Source organism: Cottoperca gobio, chromosome 19, assembly GCF_900634415.1.
Source record: "Cottoperca gobio chromosome 19, fCotGob3.1, whole genome shotgun sequence".
Taxonomy (NCBI): domain Eukaryota; kingdom Metazoa; phylum Chordata; class Actinopteri; order Perciformes; family Bovichtidae; genus Cottoperca; species Cottoperca gobio.
Window position 1 is genome coordinate 12,315,438 of NC_041373.1, and position 17,055 is coordinate 12,332,492.

The 17,055-nt window shown below is 43.3% G+C and overlaps 1 protein-coding gene across 33 annotated transcripts in view; it reads left to right on the forward strand.

Annotated features, from left to right (window-relative positions):
- The window catches only part of tcf7l2 (transcription factor 7 like 2), an 86,953-nt gene extending 71,566 nt beyond the window's left edge, over window positions 1–15,387 (forward strand). For 4 of the 33 annotated variants that reach the window (XM_029456801.1, XM_029456810.1, XM_029456816.1 and 1 more), the window contains 9 exons: window positions 1,472–1,574; window positions 2,486–2,572; window positions 6,298–6,420; window positions 6,527–6,689; window positions 6,935–7,042; window positions 7,719–7,767; window positions 8,530–8,580; window positions 9,756–9,828; window positions 13,071–15,387. In XM_029456801.1, the coding sequence (XP_029312661.1) occupies window positions 1,472–1,574; window positions 2,486–2,572; window positions 6,298–6,420; window positions 6,527–6,689; window positions 6,935–7,042; window positions 7,719–7,767; window positions 8,530–8,580; window positions 9,756–9,828; window positions 13,071–13,527 (1,214 nt within the window). In that variant the 3' untranslated portion in view covers window positions 13,528–15,387. Of the gene's footprint in view, window positions 1–1,471; window positions 1,575–2,485; window positions 2,573–6,282; window positions 6,421–6,526; window positions 6,690–6,934; window positions 7,043–7,703; window positions 7,768–8,529; window positions 8,581–9,755; window positions 9,829–10,405; window positions 10,480–10,995; window positions 11,058–13,070 lie in introns of those variants that run through there. The other 29 variants (XM_029456795.1, XM_029456805.1, XM_029456814.1 and 26 more) reach the window with 25 other exon arrangements.
- The last annotated feature ends 1,668 nt before the right edge of the window (window positions 15,388–17,055 follow it).

Sequence of the window (17,055 nt, forward strand, 5' to 3'; positions counted from 1 at the left end):
CTTTCAGGTTAATGCGTTTTCAGTGCGAGGAATAATTTCATGCTCTCTGGTGGATTCAGTCAATGTTTTAGGTAATAATGTTCCCTTATTATGATGGCTCTTACAAAGGGGAAATAATGTGCCAGCTGCTGTTTAATGTAGTGCTTAATAGGACCGCTTAATTGGGCTCAGTGTTTAATTAATTAATGAGCTGTATTAGGTCTTCAGCGCTGGGTGGCGATTGGATAATGTTCACAAGGCTTTCCTTTTTAATATAATTTGCCTTTGTTTTAGTAGTTTTTTCCCGCTTAGACACAAAGTGCTGCGCAGCACATTGTCCATCAGTAACAGAATCCCTCTCAAGAGCCAGTTCCTGCAGAACCTGGATCCGCTGCAGGGATTGGGTGTAACCACCAACATCAGCCAAAGTTCTGATCTATGAAGATCGATCTGGCTCTCCTTCGGCCGCGTTTTGCACCGGTCGAAATATCTGCAACAACAGCTGCACAGGCGAGCCAGCTGTGTGGAGAAGAAGAAAAAAAAAAAAGCCAAATGAAAGTCCCCCAGTTCCTGGTCTACTGAGCGCATACACCTCCCTGCTGTGCTTTTACACATGTCTTGTGTTCCCTGTTTCAAGTTTGCCATGAGAGAGAAAGTTATTTTTACACCAGGCTGTGTACGAGACCTTTTCAAGGCATTCATTCAGGGCAGCTTGTCGATGCAGTCTCTTCGCCTGTCAGCTGCCACAGAAAGCAAAGGCAACACCGTGGACGCTGCGATTGCTCGAAGAATCCCTCAACGAGAGCTGTCCTCAAAATGGACATCTTTGTCACCGCTCCTCTGTGGGGGGATAACAATCTAAACTCAGCACTGCTTTTCCTTCAATATGAGGATCAGTTTATACGTGCGTTCACATTAACAGTCAGAATATTGACTTTGACTGAAAAATAAACTCGCAGTTACATTGATGCTGATTTTCAGCTCATGTACTCGTGTATACCATTAGGTAAAATCCATATCCATCCAGCCAGTACGTCAGTGTAAATCCACCTGACTCAACCTGGAGCCCTGTATTAGCAGCTCTCTGATCACAGAGAAGGCTTTTAATTATATTGTGTTTTGTTCACTTCTAAACCTCAGTCATTTTATATAATTAATCTCCTGAATCAGTAGACAAATGTGACAAGAAACGTGTTGGTGTTCTCTCCTCACCTCTCTCCCCTCTGCCTCTTCCAACACATTGTGCCGCCGCCGCCGCCGCCTCAAAGGCCTTTGATCAGGAAGTGTGATTTAGCACTGTGTACATGCGAGCAGCAAGCCCTCTTCCTCCTCCTCATCCTCCCATCTGCACTCCTGTGATGTGTGCCCCGTTCAGATGTGAAACTCTCAACAAAGCATGAATTGAGCACTGACAAAGATTTGGTTCTCTCTCTCTGTCATCATCTTGTCTGTCCACCTCCTCACTGCTCCTGTCATCCTCTTTCTTCCGCAGGAATTCCAAGACCTCCGCATCCTCCAGATATATCTCCTTATTACCCACTGTCACCTGGAGCTGTCGGCCAGATCCCCCATCCGTTAGGATGGCTAGTACCACAGTAAGTTTTTAATGACTTTTGTTTTTACTGCATTCTCTGATCATTAAAAAGAGAAAGAAACGCTAACAACAGTTGCAGATATTACCTAACTTGTACATACATTGTTCTTTACGTACACAAAGTCAATTATGGAAGCTGTCTCTGTCTCCTCTCTGTGTTTTTAAGGCGTGTAAAACTTGATAATAGCGTAACTTTCTAACACACTCGCTCCTGGACCAGAACAGCCCGTCGCTGCGTCCTCACACCCTCACCAACCCTCAACTTGCTACTTTGTGGCAAATAGTATTTTGCATGTCTCTGTATGGTCCAATTAGAGTAATGAACCACGATTGCCCGTACTTTACCCACAATTCCACACGGGGGCTTTCCCCTGGTAACTCTTGTCAACACTTGTTAATATGACAAAAGGCTACAAATTAAGCTCTGTTAATTTAATGTTTTCTCACCGCGATCTAAATACCGAGAGAGGCCCCGAGCGCAGCCATGGCGCCCTTTGATTTGCTGCACTTTATTTTGGTATAAATTTACATTCATTATTGTTTGTCTTTGGATGTGTAGACCTCAATTAGCGTGATGGCTCCATTAAAGAGACCCGCGCTTCGTCTTTAATTATCACAACAAAACACCTAGTTCCAGCTCGGGGAGGAACAGGGCCCCACTCTGTCGACACCGAGCGAAGGGTTATGAAATTTAATTAGCCATTGCTATCAAGATTTGTGGCATTCAAATTGTTCAGAGTTTTCCTCCCTTTGATCTGCGCTCTGCAATCCCCTAGATTTTTGTCCTGATCAAATGAGAATAAAGAGGCCCACGGTGGGGAGACGAGAGAGACAGAGGGCTTTAACTTCTCCTCTTCCATCAACCCTGTTCCTTTACCTTTTCCCCTTTCTTCTTTTCTTCCCTCTTCCCAGGCAAGGTCAACCTGTTTATCCAATCACAACAGGGGGTTTCAGACACCCCTACCCAACTGCGCTCACTGTCAACGCATCCATGTCAAGGTGAGTTGAGACCTAAGAGCTAAACACACACACACACACACACACACACACACACACACCTCCTCTTACATTCAGCTGTGTGTGTGTGTGTGTGTGTGTTTGTGATGGCTTTGAGAGCAATGCCCAAGCAACACACACGCACACACGCAGAGACAGTGAGCTGCAACTTCTCCCTTAGGGGAGCTCACACTCCCCATCTATGTGTTCAAAAGGCCAATTCTCCAGTGTGGGGCTGCAGCTAGCATGCTCAAATATTAATTATATTTATCATTTTCTAATGAGGCCCCTGAAGAACATTTATCCCCACTGCATGTCAGGCAGATCTGAAATGAGCTGGGGCATGTCCATGCTGTGAGTTTGAGCAGCCAGACCGATAAACAAACACAGCAACACTTTGAAGGGAACTTGATGATATAAGCCGGGGCCCTGACACTTGGCTAGTGCTTTGGTCCAGCCCATTAGGGTCCAGCTCAAGTGCTGCTGTGGACATTAGTGCACCCATGGGGGGTATGTGTATGTGTTGCCATCTTGTAAACATGTGTGTGTTTGTCAGTTGATGTTAAACTGCTTACTGTTCCCTTGAGGGACGCATGTCCTCTATATTGTGTGGGGAAATTATCAAATTTAGATCACTAAAAGCCCCAAAAAGCACTAAACACAGAAAACAAACACCCCCCTCCTCCCCTTCACGCCCTTGCAGCAGGGGACTATGGACGGGGCTGGTTTAGAGTCTAGGGATGAGGACAAGCTTCAGTTTAATTACAGTCTGATTGGAAAAGCAGCTCCTGAGGGCGGCGTGTTTAGACCTCTGTGACATTGATGGATCATGTAGATGTAGGGAGGGAGGAGTTGCAGGGGGGGGGGGGGTGACATTTCTTTTTACGCATAGCCCTGAGAATAAAGGAAAACTGAGTTTGTACAATTCAGTGTTTCAGCTGTTCTTTGTTGCTATTAAACCGTCCTTTTAGTGATTCCAATATAAAGACCTTCTTGCATCAAACGTTACATTTAAAACTCATTCATGGAGAAGGGTGTCTGGATTATAGTAAGATATTCCCATCCCGGTCTCAGGTGCAAAGGGTCAGACGTCGGGTCTGTCCAGACATCGGCATCTGGCAGCAGCACGCAGCCAACCTGGGCTTTAAGTGACTGCTAATGTGGTCCCTTAATGACAGCCTCTACATTGTGATCATCTTATTTCCAGTGCAGCTAATTGAATATACTGGCTGGGGTGTGGGGGGGGGCTGGCCATGGGGAAGAGCTAATGCCCTGTGATGAGGCCCCTAATTGAATTAGTATAACTGAATAGATGGAGGGCTCTGGGAGCTCTCTGGAGAATGGGAGTGTTTAACACATCTCCCAAAAAAACAAAATTCTGGCTTTGACAGGGCAGAGGAGAAAAGAAAATCAATTTGTTGAGTAAATCTAGTAAAATATCCGTCTAATTGTGTCAGCAAAATGGCAGAATCCTTTCATACATAGCCTTCAGCCAGTTGGTCTTGTTCACAGAATGGACCAGGCTGTGATGGCTCAAACGATTTGTAGGGAACAGGCTGACTGGAGGAAAGTCTTCCTGGCCTTGTACTCCTGTCGGGAGCCAGTTCTATGCAGGAGCGCGCTGCTTCAGTATCGGTCCCTCTGCGCTGTAGCCCGAACTGAATTAGGATGCAGGGAAGGAATCTGGTACCTCGTCGTCCTGCAATGAGCACCTTACACCTAGGTCCTGTTAAAAAATGCATTCTTTTTTTTTTGGACGAGAGGAAGAAAAAAAAAAGAGCCAAGGAGAGTAGAGACAGTCAGCGGAGCAAATGAAAGACATTATTTTGATAATGGGGTTGGAGTCAGTGCAGGTCCCTGATATTGTGTGTGTGAATGTAAGTGTGACAGGTAGGAGGATGTGAAGGCCCCTTTGCCCCTTATGCTTAAGCCTGCCCTTTGATATGTTCCCCCATCATCCCGCTCCCTCTCTTTTCCTCGGGAACGGGAGAAGCGCACCGGGGCGGATCATTATACATTAAACAGGCACGGGGGCTACTGCTTCGCATTGGCAATTAAATGGCACTGGCTTACACTGGGCTTGCTGCGCCACTGACCCCTCCCCCTCACCCCCACCCCATACACCGCCAGCCATTCTTACCTTTTTAGATTGAGACGTAGGAGCCCCAGGGTTGGGGTGGGTGGGGGTTCTCTGCTGCGTCTCCCTCTCTGTGTTGGTTAAATTGGTCCTAGGCGCTGCTTGCTGCTGATGAGCCCGGATGATGATGATGATGCCCCCACGCTTCAAAGGGATGGCCGTCATGTTTAAACCATAACCTGGGCCATGCAGTGGCAGCAGGAGGAGGGGAGGGGACAGGGAGGAGTAGAGAAGAAGAAGAAGAGGAGAGAAAAAAATAGATCTTGCAACAGAGGAAATTTTAACAAGTGCACAGAGAGAGAGAAGTAAGGAGGGTGAACAGGGAGAGAGGAAACGGAGTGAGCGAGGAAAATGCAGCAGCCCTAATGATGGGCGATATGCAGCCACTGCTGCCGAGCTCCCCATCAACGGATGACATGGCACAAACACCAATGTGTCAGTGATGAAGGGAGAAGAGGGGAAAGGAGAAAAAGAGGGAAAGAGTTTGAGGGGGGAGCGCACTGGCACTCCCCTGAGATGGCCTCCAACAGAAAGTAGTTGTTCCTGGCGAGTTTATCCTCATCATTATATTCTGGCTCGGAGCCATGCAGCCAGACACAGCCGGATAATGAGCTGCTTTATATTAAAGAAAGAAAAAAAGGAGAATTATTCCTTCTCCTTCATCCTCCTCTCCTTTCTTAAATGTGTGTGTGGTCACGTGGAGCCGCGCTGTAAACATACACATGCAGATAAGACGCGTACGCGTTCAAATAATCTGACACAAATAATTAGTGTCATACAGACACCGGCACACACAGTGTCTTATGGCTGTTCTGGCCGGTGAAATGATTTAATAAATAAGGGTTTCTGGCCTCGATATGCGGAGCGGTTTGGAGACGATGAAATGAGGATAGGAGCGTAGAGGGATGAAGATAACAAATGTCAGTGCTGCTGACTGCTGGACTGGCAGAAAAGAACGAGAGGAAGGCAAATAGAGACCCAAAACCTGAAGTGATACTAGACTTGGATAGAACATTCTTTAATCTAGTTATAGTTATATAGCAATATTCCTTGATAAGACATAATGGTTCAAGCTTTACCCGTCCCGTAAACCTGGCATTTTCATATCAGCGCAAATGCTAAAAATGCAGTTTCCTCAAATATAACAATGACTTGAAGTTATGCGATTGGCTTCTTTTTTATTTTTTGCTCATGGAATTTAAATCTCATTCGGAAAGCGTTTCCTCAGCTATCATAGATGACAATTGCACTTCATTATTGCCACACAATATAGCGTTCGTGATTTGAATCATATCTTACTGAAGGTTCTGTTGATGGTTTGTCATAACTTGTGTTGTTATTGAAGTGTCTGTGACATTTTTAGTAGTAAATATATCTATGCTAACTGGACTCAGCCATGGGACATTTTCATGTCAATGTTAGTATGTGCATTTCTTGTGGCATCCAATTCCATTTCTATGACACAGATTGAACCATGTTGTTCTTTGACATGTCATTGAAAGATGTAATTTAGCCCACTTGGTCTTGTTTATACATGTGTTCCATTTCCTCATTTCACCGGTGTCGATTTACACAGTCTTCTGTCCTCTAGGTTCCCCCCACACATGGTGCCACCTCACCACAGTTTGCACGCAACGGGCATCCCACACCCGGCCATCGTCACATCCAACGTCAAGCAGGAATCCTCCCACAGCGACATCTCTCTCAACAGCTCGTGAGTACAACATCCGCTTGCCCCTAAACACGCGTTTCACTCATTCGCTCATTTCGCTCGCAGGTTGACTCTGCTCACTTTTCTGCCCTCTGCTGCTCCTCCACAGGAAACAGTCAGATGCTAAAAAGGAAGAGGAGAAAAAGAAACAGGTCCACATAAAGAAGCCTCTGAATGCCTTCATGCTCTACATGAAGGAGATGCGGGCCAAGGTTGTGGCTGAGTGCACACTGAAGGAAAGTGCTGCCATCAACCAGATCCTGGGAAGGAGGGTAAGTCTGAACAGACAACACTGTAATGGTCAAACTGAAAGGTTTACCAGAGTGGTTCTTAATCCTGGTGCTCACAATCGTATTCTAAACATGGGCTGATATACACCTGGGATTCAAGTTAAATGAACAGCCTGGTGATGGCCCCGTGTTGTAGGTTTAAGTCCAGTTCACTACCGGCACACCTATACTTCTCCTGTCTTTTTTTTTTATGGCTTCTTTTTAATGTCTTGTTTCTCATATTACAGTGGCACGCCCTATCGCGGGAGGAGCAGGCCAAGTACTACGAGCTGGCCAGGAAAGAGCGACAGCTCCACATGCAGCTGTACCCCGGCTGGTCAGCACGAGACAACTATGTAAGTTTTTAAGTTTACAAGTCGTAACAGGATGTTCTTCTCTCCTTTTCACTAGGTGACATGACCATGCTGAGTTCTTTATGTAGCTCTTATCTAGCCTGAGGGATCACTTTCTTCTCGTAATTGCCTTTTGATTTGTATATCTGACACTGGACAAATGGGCTTCACCTAAGCCCACCTTGTTATGACATGAAGGAATATGTGTAACAGTCCGACCATGATGTTGTTCGTATGAGTCCTCCATGAAAGTTTTTCTCCCGAGACACTTTGTTCTGACACACAAGTGCACAGATTCTCATCAACTTTATGCAGTTTTTGGGATAAGGCTGACCACGAGCAGCCTTATCCCAAAAACTGAAATGTGTCTTCCAAAGCAGAGGCTTGTCAAGATGTCTCCATGTTAACAGAGCAGAGGGAAATAAGACAAAAGATTACAGAAAAAGAAGAAAAGAGCAGAAAACAGAGATAATTCTGGTTTGGCCTGCAGTGGCTGTTACAAACCGGAGGGCAGAGACAGTAAAGAAAAAGAGGCTGGGAAAGAATGAATGAATAAATAAGTATACACATAGAAAAGTCCTATTCTCGGTTTCATGTTTTGGGCATTCTGCAATATAATAACTAAGGTTCCTGTCTGTGTCTATTTTTTTTTTCTATTTTTTTGGCGGCTAACCAACAGGGGAAAAGGAAGAAGAGAAAAAGGGAAAAGCAGCAAGCAGAGAGCAATGGTAAGTGAGCTGCAATTATCTCTCGTATTAGAAGAGCCCCATCATGTGTCAGGCAGATGTGACATCTTGCAAGATAAAAGTCAAGCTAGTTTTTTTTTGTTTTATGTTTTGTGTGTGTGTGTGTTATTGTGCCTGGCTTTTTTTTTTTATATATATATATATATATATATAGTTATGCTACCCAATGCAATATTTAAATAGTAGAGTTGCTTGTAATACCTCCCCCTTTTCCCATTTTTCCCTAGCCTTCCCCAGCTAATAACAATTGAATATGCATGACCCCCCCACACTCCTTCTCACCTCCCCTCTTGACACCCCCCTCCCTCCCCACTGTGCCCCTTAGCGTTCTGGTATTGTGATATGTATGTTTTGAGAATGTGAAGTTAAAGCATTGTGAGAGCCATTAACTTGCCTAGTGTTGTGTGCGTGGCCCTGTTTTATAATGCCTGTGCCCTGCAGATAGACTGCACTACAGTACTGTGTGTGCGTGTGTGTGCGTGTGTGTGTGTGTGTGTGTGTTGGGCTGCCCCTTGCTTGCTTTCATGGCATGCTTTTATACCAACCTAAGAAGAAAAAAAATCACTTACATCTTTAAAATTAAGGAGGTTTGCTAATTCTATGATTTATCCATTTTCCATTCTAATGATTCATATTCTTCTGATCGTATTGTGAGGAGCAGTGGCGACTTGTTATTATGTATTTTGCGCTCGTTTGGTGACGGATTTCTTCTTGAAGGCCTCTCTGTCTGTTCTTTTTTTTCAGAACACAGAGAATATTTTCCAAATCCTTGCCTTTCACTCCCTCCGATTACAGGTGCTAATGTCATTTTGAGTATTAAATTACTAACTTGTTTATTTATTTTTTCTTCTCTTTTTTTTAAATTAATGTTTATTTATTTATTTATCAATGAATGTGCAATAGTAGGCAGGTTTAAGATAAAAATTCTATCTAAATATGCTCTTTATGCTTTGTTTGCTGCTATCCTTTCTTAAAATGTTGCTATTGTTTATTTAACTTCAAGCTAGATTTCTTTATTTAATTTAACGTACTCATGTAATATGCATAATCACTATGCAGTCTGCTTGAGGAACTCATTATATAAAGTTAGAGTATCATTGTGCAGTATGACCTGAAGGATGTGTTGTCAGGGTAAACCTCCTTAATCTATTCGCTTCAGTAGCTGCGCTTTTTCCAATAGGCCAGCATGAGTTTGGCTTCCTCCCCCCTTTTTAAAAAAAAATCTGTCTCTACTCAGCCAAGACCTGGTCTCAAACCGTCCAGCACAACACTCTGCTGTCACTCTGCTCTGCTTCTGATGGTCACACGGTCACTGGGTAGAGCTAAGCAGGTGACTGGCAGCTTTTACAGTGTTGCTGGAAAACAGTCAACGTGTTTGATGCCAGGTCTGAGGAGTAGATTCCCTCTTCAGGTTCCAGACTTATTTTATTTTTTTAATCCTTCCCCTGACTAGGGCCGACTCACGTCCGTTCTTGTTTCAGCACTCTGCTTCCGCCTAGTTCTTCCCCCCCCCACCCCCCCCACCTTCTCTCTAAAAACATGCACTGATAACATCTAGCAAGTAAATTAATCCAACTTGCTATTCGCTCCTTTTGTACCCTCTCGAAAAACAATTAAGCATCTTATCTTCCGCTTTAACTCCAGTCAGAATTTAGATTACTAAAAGCGATTGTTTCCATATTAATGTCATAATTTGCATGCATTTTGATTTTTTTTACTAATGTCTGAATCACACTAATTGTGTTCAGTCCTGTCCTTTTTTGAAGGCACACTTGAGAATGGCTTTACGGGTGTTTTTGGGGGTGAGGGGATTTCTTGCAATGATCCACTGCCAAGCTTCATAGATTCACTGTTACCTGTTTTTTCTCCTCATTTCTCTCCTCCTTTTTGATTTCTGTTCCTTATTGTTTTTGGTTTTGGTTCTTTTCCCTCCTCTCTGTGCTGGCTTCCCCTCCCTGTTGCGGCATCAGACCTGAGCGCTCCTAAGAAGTGTCGAGCGCGCTTTGGGCTCGATCAACAGAATAACTGGTGTGGCCCGTGCAGGTGTGTATGGTGTGTGCATGCACCGGCCAGGGCCAGGTGAAGGCTGGACACTGTGCACTGGGACTTCCTCCTTCGCTTTCTGCTGCTGCCTTTTCTTCCTCTTCTCTCCCCTCCCCTCTGTCTGTCCCGCCAGGCTATCATGATCTCTCAGCTTCCTCCAGCCACGCCCTGCCGGTCTATCTCTAGGTTCCCACTATTTTTTTTATTTTTATTTTTTACCTACTGTTTGGGGGAAAAAGGGTATTAACAGCATATGCCAGAGTGTTTGTATGAATGGTGTCTGTGCGTATGTATTGATGGAGAAACATTTCAGGGGTTTCATTGCAGGATGTACAGTACAATAAGCCTCTCTGAGATTGGTCAGAAATCAGAAACTGGCAGGTCGGGGCTTGGAGGATCCTGGAGCCTGATGGCTTGTTCAATATGGAGGACATCCCAGTGTTGCCAGCCTAAACCTAAGCCCTGGCTACATGTTTTTGTCTGTGCAATGACGTGTCCATTTTGTTTTTTCTTTCTTTTTCTTTTGTTATTTGTCTCTGTGTGTGTGTGTGTTTGTGTCTACCTCTTTGGCTAACAGATGCAAATACCCCAAAGAAGTGTCGTGCCTTGTTCGGGCTTGACCAGCTGAGTTTATGGTGCAAACCATGCAGGTATAACTGCTGTAGTACCAATGGGAGGAAGACATCCACAATGAGCAGTTTCTTCTACTTGATTATGTGCTCAGTAATCCCTCTCAAACGTGTTTCCATCAGTCTGGTAACAGATGGCAAACTCCTCTGCTCCTTTTCCTTACTGAGGAGCTTCCTGCTGTAAATTCCCTCACAGCAACTTTTCCTCCATTGAACTCAGTTCAAGCCCAGTGGCAGAAAATGGATTTCTAAATAAGATTACTGAATATTTTGTTATCTCGCCGTAAGATCACGGCTTCCTAATGTCATTTCGGAACAGCAATTGAAATCCATTTTCTCGCCATGCAGTGGATAATCCCCTCTCATCGTAACTGTCATGTATGTTCTAATTGGCGTCCTTTGAATAACAATGTTATGCTTACAAATTTAGCCCTGCTTTCTCTGAGGGCCTGCTCAGTGACACTCTTTTCTGTGCCCTCTTCCTCCTCCTTCTCCACCTCTTCTTCCTCCAAACTCCTCTTCAATAACCCTTACTTAGTCCCTACCTGTTGTCTTTCTGTTCTGACACAAGCAGTCTTTGAATTGGGAATATTTTCATGGTAGGTATTTGTTTCTGCTAAGTAATACCCTTCTCTGTGTCTGGCTTACACCACACCCCCCGCCCCACCTCTTTCTTGACTCTTTTCAACACCAACCATTGTAACACATTGTTTGTTTCCTACTGCTACACGTTTCATTTGTATGGTTTCAAACGTTTATATGTGTCGGCTCAAAGTGTAGTTTTTGCAATAAGCTGTCATTCTTCGCCGTTTATAAACCTATTTTAAAATAGTTTTTCAATTACAAGTGTACTGAATGTCCAACAAAATTTTAATCTAGGCTTTTTTGTTTATATTGAAAATGTTCTTCACAGTCGCCCTAACCTCCACGCAGTCCCGCCATCGTTGGTGTTTCCACTTTGGCTCTCTTATTACCCTCCCAGCTGAAACACGCATTATCAAAAATACTGCGTTATTCCTTAAACAATAACGGCAGATCACGAGATCAGGAAACTGGGAAGCGCCGTGATTTAGTCTTCGTCTTAAGAGCAGAGGTTAAAAGTTCTCTCTGGGCTCCATTTCCTAAAAGATGCATCTGGTGTAATTTCCCCCGAGATGTAGAAAATCAATAACATACACAGGCACATACTATGAATCGATATGTCTGTTAAAAGATGGATATTAGCTCATTTGTTGCAGTTTGACAGACAGTTATTGAGAGCAAGATGTCTATGTAGTGTCAAATGATACCTTTTTACGGCCGGTCGATACTCCGCACCACCCAGCGCTACAGTATCCGTGTAGGACGCACTAAAAGCCTTATTCCCACTCTTTTCTAGCCTTCCACACTGTCCGCTGTTGTGTGCCTGTACTGTCGAGCTCATCTCAAATGCATGCTTGTCTTTCATCCTAGCATGTGATCAAGGTTTCGTGAGCCCTTTTTTTTTTGTAAATGTGATTTGTTGATGTGCCTCTTCCTTTTCATTCTTAGCAATGTGCTCTCTTTTAGTACACTTTTATCCCCTTCAGAATCGCAGGACAAGGTTCAACTTGACGACCTTAATTAAAGCGTAGATCAGCCTCATATGTTCCAAAAGCCTCAATGTTTTGTTTTTTTCCAAAACACTTTTTTTAGTCTTCTTTTTTTTTTTTACTTACTCCCTGTCCCCGTGAGTCTTAAATACTAACACTCCATGGCCTTCAGGCATCCTTGTAATAGAATGGAGAGCTAAGAGAGGGGTCACTGCCAGGGTCAGGGTAAAGATGAGGTGGGCAGAGATTCCCCCTTAACCAAATCTGCACACAGCCTTCGCAGCAGAGTCACCGTAGACAAACGCAACAATCCCCTACTCTCCTAACTCCCCCCCTCCTCCTTTCCCCGTTCATCGGGTTCCACTGAGCGCAACGGGCCTGGCCTCGGGACTTAGCAGGCAGGGGGGGAGGGTCCCGACCCCAGGCAGGAATGCAAACATGATGCCTTGACCCCTCACTCACACACACACACACACACACAGACTCGTGTCTGTGGGGCAGATGCGGAGTAGTGTGGATCTCTTGTTGACTTTTTCGCCTCGTATCCAAACTCCGCCCCCTCAGGAGAAGAGAGACCAGGGCCAGATTGAGTTAGACGAGCGAGACAGGTCCAGTAGGACAGGACCTGTCTCGTGTTGCTGGAGAGAGCAGGCTGATCCCCAAGCTGTAGCTCTTGCCTGTAAGAAAAGGCTGAGTTTACATCCAGAGAGCAACCATTACTCCATCCGATCTTCTCTCCTCATCATCTCTGTGTGTGCATTTCCTTTCCCTGCTGCTTCACCTGTGGTCTTCTCCTCCGTGTCTGTCCTGTCTGACGGTTTAGTGTTTGGAAAATCGACTGTCATTTCTACCACTTTTTTGTTTTGTCTTAGCACAAGCTCCTTAAATGCACCTGCAAAAATCCGTTACGCAAAACCAGTCTCAAGGAATGGACATTTAGAGAAGTTAAAGGTGCATTTAAGCGAGCAACAGTGCTGCAGTGCGATGCAGTTTGACGATGTGATGCTTAAAGATGCTCTCTTTCTCTCTTCTTGTCCCTCAGGAGAAAAAAAAAGTGCATTCGCTACATCCAAGGTGAAGGCAGCTGTGCCAGTCCTCCCTCTACGGACGGAAGCTTACTAGACTCCCCCCCATCCTCCCCCTCCTCAGTGGTTCCCTCCCCCTCCTCAAAAGAGTCCAAACCTCAGACTGAACAAATGCAACCTCTCTCACTGACTATGAAACCGGCCCACCAGCCACTCCACCACCCGCACCTCCTGGCTGGGCCTCCACCGCCATCTTTGGTTCAGCTGGGAAACTCTGCTGCAGCTAGGAAAACGCCCGGCGCCTCCTCCCACAACGGAGCCCTGGAGCACGGTGACGTCTCGTCCTCGCGGCAGCCGGGCTCCTCTGTGGCGTCCTCAATGGCCCGGTCCTCGGCATCGCTGTGTCATTCCCTCTCGCTCCTCCCCAACACGTCCCCTCAGCCTCTATCGCTAGTGACCAAGTCTATAGAATAGTCTACCCTATTCAACTCCTCTTTTCTAGCTCTGCACACACACACACACACACACACACACACACACACACACACTCACACACACCTTTCTAGGCCCTCTCTCTGCTATATTTCACTCGCTATCGGTTCATTTCTCTTCGTTTCTGTGCCACAAGGCTTTGAAAATTTTAATTTTTGTTTTATTAAAGTTCATTGGTCAATATTTGACCCGTCATTATCAAAAAAAAAAAATCTAATTATTATAAAGAAATGATACAATGAGCTGTAGTATAGCTTTGTGAATCTGCCAAAAGTTTTATGAATTTTGTTTTTGTCTTTCTTTTTTTTTTTTGTAGTGTTAAACAGTGCAAACAGAAAAATTATCTAGTTCAACTTCAAAAATGTTTAAAAGACGGATATAAAAAGGTAGGCTAGATTATTCAGTGAGCCCTTTTCTTGAAAGAGTTGGTTCTCCTTCTTTATTTGTATTAAATACGAGCTTGCGAACCAATCATTTGACATCTGTTCAAACTCTAGGAGGGCATGAGGCTAGCAGTGACACCTCTCCGAGGAACAACTTTAATTGTGATGTTACTTGTTCTTGTTTAAATGTACAGAATAATGGGGAGGGGGGGGATTACTGTGTTAAATATGCATTCTTCCACTGCGTTGTCTTTTTTCTTTGTTGTTTACCTTTTGGGGTGGAGTCAGGCAAGTTGGGTGGGCTTGAGGGGGGAGGTCGGGGTGGGAGGGTTGAGGGTTATTAAATTCAAAATGTCACAACGCTAGGACCAGTAGTATTTATTGCTTTAGAGATTGCTTGTTGTATCTTGTATGTGTCTCTTTTTGACTTTTTTTTTCTTAATACATTGTACAAATATTTTTTCTTAAGGTAAGCGACTTATATATGAATGATCCATTTTTACAAGGAGGTTTTAAAAGGCAAATCTTTTGTTATTGATTTCTTTCCTCACTGAAAACCTGGATTCCACTCAGTGTACTGTGTAGATCTCATGAACAGAAGTATGCACAACTTCATTTCAAGAAATGCGTCTATAAGCCATTTTACAAAAAGAAGAAAAGAAAACTTGAACAAGACAGTGGGTACCGTGTCTTCAGTAGTTGGAAAAGTGTCGAAAGCCCTTCTTTTTTATTGCACAGTCACATCTCTCAGACTGTAGATTCGTGTACAGATTTTTCCGTGCCAAATTTTGTGATAATTTTCTCTGCCCCTCTAACCATGCTGTAGGGATCCATTTTTTTGTTTTGTTGTCGTTTTTATTTTGTTTTTATTTTGTTTTTTTCGATACCATTCTTTGCTGTGACGTTACATAGATTGCTATGTATGTAGTATAAATGTTGCTATAACAAATGTGTTTGGTAGCAAAATTGTCAAATATTAAAATTTAAACTTAATAAAAAGGCGGACATCATACTGTATAAACCCACAAGGGCCAAATTATGTATATTAGGAGGTTCATAAAAAAACTATTAAATACAAAAAAATACACAAACTGCCACTTTTAAGTACACTACTACATATAGGTAGATAGAAAAAATAGGCATGTTGATGTTGCAAGAGGCTGTAAAAAAAGCTACAAGAGAATCATCCACTCGGTGCCATTGTAGTTGACATGACGCGACTGTAATCTGTCGATTTCTTCTCTGGTTTATTAAGATGCTAATGATAAATAGTTTGAATGTTTCCTTAACGGCTGTGATGTTCCTGTTCTATTTTATGCTCTTATCTTTTTGTTTGTTTGTTTTTCCTGTTATTTTAAATGGTTCCAAAACCATGTTTTTTTGTAATGAATAAATGTTTATGCTGTACAGTCTCTGTAGCATGCAGTTCTGTATTAATAAAAGCAACTTAGTATGTGCACATCTGCGTCTTCCTTTTTATTTTACGAAATCCAGCGGCAGGTGCAGCGACCCGAGAGTGTTTCAACAGCATCTCGACACATAGCTCTTGTTCAGCTGCAGTTTATAACAGACAGATACCTTGAAGTTAAAGTCTGATAGAGAATCATCGTTGCAAATTGGAAAAAAAAATGTATCAGGTTTTATGAAACGCAATAGCCAAATTAGTCGTCATTATATTCAAACTCGGCAACCTTGTAAACAAAGTACACACTGTCACCAACTGAAAGCAAGAAATGATCAATGAGGAAGTATTCCCAACTCTAATTTTTAAACATGTAATACACAAAAATGAAGACGGAGAGGAACTTTAAGTCAGCTCAAGAAACAATTCCCACATAATCTTCAGTTTGCACTACTGTGTGTTTGCACGCATGCAAACTTAACAAAATGCTACATTTGGGTAATTATTCGGCAGCTCTCAGCCCATCAAACACTTCCTGTTTCACATCAAAGTCCCTCACTTAGCAATGTATTGAGCTGCAAACAACAAAGTTCTTATCAAGTGTTTTCTTGCCTCATTCTGAAAGAAAAGATCAGATCCTCACCCATTTCCAATTTACTGGTTATTGTAAAGATAATAAAACTTTTTCTCCGTGGTGTTGCGTTCAAATGATCACAGACTTCCCTAAACTGCATTTACTCGGCGACATTTTATCTCAAATGATGTGGAATTTTTTAAAAAGGCAACTTTGGACATCAGCTAAAAGAGAATAGTTTCCTCTTTACGGGAGACATCTGATAAAAGAATACCAATGAATCTAAATATCTAATTATATGCACGGTCTGCAGGCAAATCATGTATAAACGTGTTAGTCCAAAATGTTACATCAAGACATGAGATTTATTTTTACATACTGCGTATTTGTACCGTACATCGAAGTTTTACATAGACTTTCACCAAGATAACTGCAAACTCATGTTTTCTGTGTAATGTTATAGTAGTGCACTATTTTACCAGCGTAAAGCACACCTGGGATCATTTACACTCACTGCTGTCGTCCTTTCCCCCATTTAATACAAGTCAGTGAGATCAATGTAATTGACATATTAATAAGGCTGGGACATCATTTAAATTCTGTCCAGGTCTTTTAGTACATAGACAAAAAACTGAAACACTTCAGCGCAGGATTTATCATTTATTTTTCAAACAAATGTCTTCTTCAGAGTAGATCTGTCCAGATATTAACATTGACCAGATTGTGTTCCAACGGGCATCAATATGCATCTCGGTAGCAGCTTGTGTGACCACTTGTGATTTAATTCTCCGCTCAGTTTGGATTTTTATCAAAGAGGAAACAACAACTGCTGCTAAATAAGGGGGGGGGGGAACACACGTCTGCACAAGGCCAAACATACAGACAGAGAGGAGGATCATGGTCAGTATTTGTTGCTCTCTGTCAGGTGTGGATTAAACCTATTGGAAGGTTCACATTGTAACACATGCAGTACAAAGACAGTCTGTATTCAACTGCCTGCGTCAGCGAAGATGCATTTTAGTATCAAAAAGAGGACAAAGAAGACTACATTGTGTACACATCTGTAGAAAAAGGGGGTGAGAACAGAGCAGCATCTATACGTAGATAAGACTTTAGGTCCAATGCTGGAAATTGGAGGGAAATGCAAGAAT